The 8175-nt window shown below is 40.7% G+C and overlaps 1 protein-coding gene across 2 annotated transcripts; it reads left to right on the top strand.

The window, feature by feature from the left end:
- The first annotated feature begins 2402 nt into the window (after positions 1–2402).
- Positions 2403–6978, top strand: tubb5 (tubulin, beta 5). Of its 2 annotated transcripts, none has more exons than XM_067509523.1 (5): positions 2403–2615; positions 5004–5112; positions 5376–5483; positions 5608–5852; positions 5973–6978. In XM_067509523.1, the coding sequence occupies exons 1-5, from the start codon at positions 2559–2561 to the stop codon at positions 6783–6785; spliced, it is 1332 nt and encodes a 443-aa protein (XP_067365624.1). In that variant the 5' UTR covers positions 2403–2558; the 3' UTR covers positions 6786–6978. The 2 variants fall into 2 exon arrangements, with proteins under 2 accessions (XP_067365624.1, XP_067365623.1); XM_067509522.1 differs by having other exon boundaries at positions 2405–2615; positions 5373–5483.
- Positions 6979–8175: the final 1197 nt, after the last annotated feature.

Here is an 8175-nt window from a genome sequence, read left to right as displayed (position 1 = left end):
TGATGACGTAGTCTGACGTGATGGTTGCGCTATCTAGTGGCCGATGGTGGCAACTGCGCCTCTACAGCAACAGAAACGTGAAGAAATTGTGAATTTATGTGTGTAAAAATGTGATTTCTATCTCTATCTATTTCTATATCTATCATATTATCTATTTCTTTCTATTGCTCTGGTGATGGACAAGCTGACAGATGAGGTTAGACAGGAATCTCGGTGGACTATGACGTTTGCAGATGACATTGTGATTTTCCGCAGTAAGATAGAATACGTGTGTGAATGAGAGGGACCCAGGTGGAACGGTGAGGTTACAGGGAGCAGAGGTGAAGAAGGTGCAGGACTTTAAGTACTTGGGGTCAACGTTTCAGAGCAACGGAGAGTGTGGAAAAGGGTTGAAGAGGCGAGTGCGAGCAGCTTGGAACGGGTGGAGAAAAGCGTCAGGTGTGTTGTGTGATAAAAGAGTATCAACGAAAATGGAAGGAAAGGTGTTCAAGACGGTGCTGAGACCAGCGATGTTGTTCGGCTTAGAGACAGTGGCACTGAAGACAGGAGGCAAAGCTGGAGGTAGCAGAGCTTAAGATGTTGAGGTTCTGTTTGGGAGTGACGAGGATGGACAGGATCAGGAATGAGTACATCGGAGGGACAGCTCATGTTAGATGCTTTGGAGATAAAGTCAAATGGAGGTGGTTTGGACATGTTCAGAGGAGAGATGGTGAATATATCGGTAAAAGGATGCTAAGGTTAGAGCTGCCAGGCAAGTGGTCTAGAGGAAGACCAAAGAGGAGATTTATGGATGTAGTGAGAGAGGACATGAAGTTAGTTGGAGTGAGAGAAGAGGATGCAGAGGACAGGGTTAGATGGAGGCACATTCACGAAAGGAAAAGAAGATATATCTCTTACTATGTGTTAATCCCATACAATACTAAAAGTACTTTGGTAGCTTAAATTAATTTTGAGGTTCAAAGCATTTTAAGGCTTTAATTTAGTATATGAGCATGTGAATTACTGAACTTGCTGTCTTTGAATTGCTAACATGCATCAGTTACCAGCTGTATCAGCAAAGTCTGAAGCCCTGGCTGACACTACAATCTTACATAATAATTAAAAGTGCTGTAAGTCTAATATAAAATATGTAGCAAATAACAGATACAAAATACAGAACAAGAGGTTACAAATAATAATTATTACATGTTTTCTAAGCAGCTTTGGTACATTTCATAAATCCACGTTAGCATTTGCAAAATAGTAAGTACATTTCTTAAAACATTTTGTACATAGAGCACCAGACAATCGCTTACCTGCAAAAGACCTGTAAATGGCTTAAACCCTTTTTTATTTAAGATTATATTTATGTTAATGAACATTGAGATTGGAATGAGAAGTTACTAAATCATTGATCACAAAAAATGCTTAAGCCTGTTGCCTGTATAACCGTGTACTCCAAGTATTTTTTCAGGACAATAATTTAAAATGCACAAGACATTTCTTTATGGAATATGGTAAATTTCACAAGTGGGAGATTAATTTCCAAAGATTAGACAGAAATCAGAAATTTTCACAGTTTCTACTGCCAAGGGACACAGTAAAGAAAATGTTTTCCAGCACTGCATGTAGCACGGGAAAAATACCTAATTAGAAATGTAATTTTCAGATATTATTACACTTTGTTTGGTTCTGAAGAATGCCAATTCGAAGGTTCATAAGATGCATCTATGAGCTATTTTAGCTGGTTGATATAAGGCTTCACACATTCTCCTTCATTTATGACCACTTCATCAATTTAGGACACATTTGCCAAGAAGTCTGATAGAAATCTAAATAACATGACCAGTTATGACAATTGGTTCAACTATAATCTAATGCCTACTTGCCTACATGTTTTAGAATATCACATCATACGAGAAAAAACAGCTGCAGTGAAAACCGCCTCATGACTTGCTTCCATTGCTTAGCCTGGAAGCAGTAAACAGCTGGATGCAATACACCACCCAGTCTAACGTCACTTGTTGTCTAGTGAATTTGACAGATAAGGAAAGAATCATCAAGCTCACCTACATATGACCTAGAAAACTGAAAAGAGCTATTAAATGACCTGGTGGTGTGGTTCCGAATAATGCCAAAGGACCCTAAGTAGAGGGGCTTGAGCTGACTCCATCTTGTTCCAGATTTCAATCTATTCTTGCTGTGGGGGGGCATTGTTGCTTTGTGATTTTCCTCTGATATCTACATGAAATATTTAAATACCTTTTACTGTGTGTTGATGGACAGCAGCTGGTAAAGTTCTGATTATTCTCAGTATGTAATTTCCACTCCCTGGTCTGCAGCAGTGCCCCTCCTCATCGCCCCCCCCAAGCTCCGGGTGCATCCTCTCAACCAATCCCCGTCTACAACAGCTGGGTCTGGGGTCTGGCCACGCCCGTTACTCAGCCCCAGTTTGGTTCTGGACACCCTCCAACATTATAAATCCATTGTCCGGCATACTCGCAGAAGCCTGCACCGGGTTCCTCGTGTTAACAAACTAACGGTTCTGCTCGTCGTCGTTAAACACTTACGCATCCACAATGAGAGAAATCGTGCACATCCAAGCGGGCCAATGCGGTAACCAGATCGGTGCAAAGGTATGGGAATTTTTTAAATCATTGACAAAATTGTATTTTTTAATTGTTGAATATGGCCCAGACTCAATGTGCAGAAATGATCCATTATACGTATTGGGAAATATCTGTATAAAGCTGATATGTGTTTGAAATGTGTGAAGACAAAGGACTCCCTTTGTCTCATTGTGCATACATTAAACGTTCTGTTCGTACAAAATATATTCTTTGTACATTTGAACACATCCTAAAACAAATACCATTCATAAACAGTAAAAACCAAGTGCATGTGTTTAGTTATGTGCTTTTCTGTCTGAATCCTATGCACTGCGATAACTGGTAGGTGGGTGTGGAGCAGCGGACCGTGCTCGCACTGAAATAACGGTACAACGGGACTCTTTTTGTCCACACAACACCGGGCGTGTCTGCGTCCCAGCACTGTGGATTCAGCTGGCCCCAAGACATTGTCTGGGATAAAGAAAAGAGGAAAAAAAACCTCTGTCTATTCTTCTCTTGCCACAGCTTCTGTCAGTGTATCCCGCACTCCTCTGGTTTCTTTGTCTTTCAACAGCAGATATGATTGGTATTTCAGACAATGAGCTGGGATGGGAGACCTAGTTTTTCACCCCCAAATGACTGATAGATCAATAATCCATATTGATTAGATTTTTTCCTTTAGGCTGCAGATGGAGTCTGCTGCTTCAGCTGGTGAGAGAGCAGGGGTGCTGTGGTAAGGGTGTGGCCTGCATAATTGCTAAAGAAAGACAGTGATTTTTCTAAGAGACACCGTCTGTGCTTGAAGCAAATAAGTACACTTGTTTATTCTCCTTTGTCAATACATATGTAGGTTACTACCGGCCTCTGGTATTTGACACTATATTCTACACAATAGGACCACATTTTAAGCATCAATACACCATCAACAGGAGCAACAGTCTGCAACAGCACACATCTCCTTGGCCCATTATTATCATCTCCTTTTGTTTAACAACTAAGCATTTGCTTCAGGCAGCATATGTTTAAATAGTAGTCTTTCCCTACTGTTTAAATCGACATCGCAGTAACAATGACTTATACTTTACAGGATACCTCATTATCATGGTGATGCTCTGCTGATTGAGGTTTTAATGTCCTAGCAGAGCCTGTCTTTGTAACCATCCATGTATCCTCTCCTAACCAAATTAGGGGTAGGGTGGGGGAGGAATGGAGGAAACAGCTGATGCACAGTGGGAGAAGTCACTGGTCTCTCAATTGACTTAATGTGCAAATGCTGGCTGTCCTCTTTAGGAAATAAATGCAACATAAATCCATTTATGAATTTTCTTTGTGACCACAGATTGTACACAGTAGCACATAATGTATACATATAAGCTGGTGCAATTGAATTAGTGCTGAAAATTAATACCCATCTCCCCCTTTTAAAGCGCGGAATATCATTAGTGTGCGTGTGCCCAGTGTGCTGTTAAAATCACTACAGGGATGATCCACAGTTGTTTCCATTCCCCCAGGACCCAGTCACTTAGATGTCCAGTTGATATGATTGACAGAACTGCTGAACAGCTACATTGCGAAGAATTAGGTCAGGGTGTGGCAATGCTTTCCTTCCTATTGTCCTCATTCTTTCACTATTATTGTATTCAGGCTTTATTGATAGCCATCCATATCATCACTGTCAAATGTTCATTTTTTTTTCGTCTTTAGCCTTTCCTTTTTGGCTCTTTGTTCTTGTCTTTGTCTTGCTGTGCTGTGATCGTTTGCATATTAAGGCCACTTGGACATTTTTGTTTTACATGGTCTTACTAAAATGTTAGCCCACAGCTGACTCCTAAATACTGAGCTGTAATACAGCCTGCTTATGCAGATTATTCTAAATCCTCTTATTGCTGCTGTTAGCAGAAAATCACAGGCTAGATGACAAAAAATGTCTGAGTGGGATGATATCAGAAAAATGTGTGCTTCCAAATGGTTGCTTGCATATGCAACAGTTGCACCCGCTCATGGTTTTTAATGCTCATACGCTGCCAAAGATTTGAGTTTGTTCTTTAAAGAGCCACCAGGACATGAATACAGATTCTGAAGACAATCAGTGTATTCAGTCAACTGTGACTTCCTGCAAATGGAATTTATTTACAGTTTTGCCCGTGGAGTAAACTGTAGCCCGACGCTCCTTCTTTTGCATTTTTACATCTAAAAGAACTGCATTCTGCCAAGTCATCAGTCGACAACTGTGGAAATATTAACAGCTGTGTTGTATGGAGTAGGTCCAGAAATGGTTTGGTAAAAGGGGGAAAAAATCCTGTAATTTTAGCAGAATCTAACATTGCAAACCCACTGTTGTTATTCTCATTTAGAGTCCCCATTCCCGTAAACCGCAATCACTGTCATGTGATACCTTCCATTTTCTGTCTACAGTTCTGGGAAGTGATCAGCGACGAGCACGGCATTGATCCCACAGGGACTTACCATGGAGACAGTGACCTGCAGCTGGACAGGATCAGCGTTTACTATAATGAGGCTACAGGTTAGCTACGCTCCTGATAACTGATTTATACACTATATAAAGAGTATATTATGTGCATGCATTTTAAGCATTGCAATTTATTCCTGAAGTTTATTAGGCATGTTATTACATTGTGCTGTGTCTCCTGCATTTACTCACATTGTATATTCTGCTTAACATCCAAGACTGTGGTTTCCTGCATTATTGAGTTGGTTTTATTTCTCTCCCCTTCTCCCTCTTTTCCTGTCTCCCTTTATTTTCTCATTCCCTTTCTTGTGGAGGAGGTAAATATGTGCCTCGAGCCATTCTGGTTGACTTGGAGCCTGGCACCATGGATTCTGTAAGGTCTGGACCATTTGGGCAGATCTTTAGACCCGACAATTTTGTATTTGGTGAGTATAATAATGACATTTTTCATGTTCCTGACTAATATTGAATACTGACTGATATTGACTAATGCCTTTCATAGGCAGGAGGAAAAAATAGCTCACCTGTATGTCACTTTTGCCCCTACAGGTCAAAGTGGTGCTGGAAACAATTGGGCCAAGGGTCACTACACAGAGGGAGCTGAGCTGGTGGACTCAGTCCTGGATGTAGTTCGCAAAGAGTCAGAGAGCTGTGACTGTCTGCAGGGCTTTCAGCTTACCCACTCTCTTGGTGGGGGAACAGGATCTGGTATGGGAACCCTGCTCATCAGCAAGATCCGTGAGGAGTACCCTGACCGTATCATGAACACCTTCAGTGTGGTGCCTTCCCCCAAGGTAATACACCCATGTGATGGACCATAAAAATATTCAGTTTCTAATTTTAGTGTATTTTGCCTAAGGTTTTCTCTTGAAACCATGTAAATTACAAGGAGTTCTGTGTGAATCTGTCCTTAGGTGTCAGACACAGTGGTTGAGCCTTACAATGCCACACTGTCCGTGCACCAGCTTGTGGAGAACACAGATGAAACCTACTGCATTGACAACGAGGCTCTGTATGACATCTGCTTCCGCACACTTAAACTGACCACACCCACCTATGGAGACCTTAACCACCTGGTGTCTGCCACCATGAGTGGCGTAACCACCTGCCTGCGTTTCCCTGGCCAGCTCAATGCTGATCTCCGGAAACTAGCTGTCAACATGGTGCCTTTCCCCCGTTTGCACTTCTTCATGCCTGGCTTCGCCCCCCTGACCAGCAGGGGCAGCCAGCAGTACCGTGCCCTTACAGTTCCTGAGCTCACCCAGCAGGTGTTTGATGCCAAGAACATGATGGCTGCATGTGACCCACGTCATGGCCGCTATCTAACCGTGGCCGCTGTGTTCCGTGGCCGCATGTCAATGAAGGAAGTTGACGAGCAGATGCTGAACGTGCAGAACAAGAACAGCAGTTACTTTGTCGAATGGATCCCCAACAATGTGAAGACTGCTGTCTGTGACATTCCACCCCGTGGCCTCAAGATGGCTGTCACTTTCATCGGCAACAGCACAGCCATTCAGGAGCTGTTCAAGCGCATCTCTGAGCAGTTTACAGCCATGTTCCGTCGTAAGGCCTTCTTGCATTGGTACACAGGTGAAGGTATGGATGAGATGGAGTTTACTGAAGCAGAGAGCAACATGAATGATCTGGTGTCTGAGTACCAGCAGTACCAGGATGCCACTGCTGAGGAAGAAGGGGAATTTGAAGAGGAGGCAGAAGACGATGCTTGAAAACAAAGATGTGAAGGTCAAGACAGGAAGCTCAACCCATCAATGCCAAAATGAAAAATAATCAACTAACGATCAACCACAGAAGTACCCAAGGAAAAAACCTAGTGTCAAGAGCAAGTTAGTATCAAACTTTAGAGTACATTAGATATCCCTTGTCATTTACTACAAATAAAGTTGTCAAAAAAAGCTTGTATTCCTTTGCATTCTTTTTTTTACATTAAATTATTTGAGTTGTTTTTAGCTGATAATACTGATAATTGACTACAACTAAGCCATTCATTTTTAAACTAGAGTTCAAAACTAATTATTGAGGATTGGATATCGATTGAAATTTCCAGTGGTGGCTGAGTGGTAACTTTAAGAACAGCAGTTTCTGTTTAAAGGTTACGGGTGCATTCTGTGCATCTCCTGCAATTCTTGAATGAAAAATAGCTGTTTTGCATTGTAGATAGATAGATTGTAGATTTTTGTGTTGCAGTAGCTGTTACACATAATAATATATATACAAAGTAATAAGATATCAATAAACTTAAAAAATTTAATACATTATAAATACTAATAATACACAGTACATGTGCAATTTAGTGAGGTGAACAGTTCTGAAAAGCCAAGATATGTTTAATTCAGACTTGGTTACCAGTTATTGAAATATTTATTTAGGTGTAACATCAAGGTGTTATTTCTCCACTGCTCCACAAACAATATTATAACGGTCAAGTCCACAAAGTTTTTTTTTTGTCAGCACCAAGACACATTTTTACAACTATCCCACTGTTTAGCATTAGTGAGTAAACATACTTATTGCCTCTTTGGACCATTCAAACGATCACTGTATATAACACATAGAATAAAGTAGCAGGACTTTTTTTGACTGAGTAAATTACAATCACACATATGTTGACAAAACTTTTCATTTTGATTTAAAGGTCCTGCTGGAGAATGTAGTCTTTTCTAATAGAAATCATGGCTATCACGACAGAAGTTATTTGCAAGTTTATTATTAGGTCATATAAACATAAGACCTGTAGCTAGACTGGCTTAACCTGAAGCATGCTTGTTGTAAGGATACGCAACATAGGCACAAGGCTGAAATGATAATGGTCTTGACTAACCTTTGAGCACAGTAACAGGGCCTGAAGGTTTGGATGTTGTTCTGTGTGGTATTTCAAAATATTTAAATATATAATATATTTTTAAATATTTGCGTATAAACTGCGAAAAGCAGCACTTGTAGCATTTGGGTGTCTGTGGTGCTGAAGGTAAGACATATTTTACATAGACCTTTATGTTATTCTTGTTTTGTGAATAGTATTTAGTATAAACAGTTAGCAACGAACAGTTGTGCATAACAACAACCGTCATGTACATACACACACATATATACATATAC

Source organism: Channa argus, chromosome 7, assembly GCF_033026475.1.
Source record: "Channa argus isolate prfri chromosome 7, Channa argus male v1.0, whole genome shotgun sequence".
In the NCBI taxonomy this organism is placed as follows: Eukaryota; Metazoa; Chordata; class Actinopteri; order Anabantiformes; family Channidae; genus Channa; species Channa argus.
The sequence above is the reverse complement of the archived record's forward strand: the minus strand, read 5'-3'. Positions and strand labels throughout refer to the sequence as shown.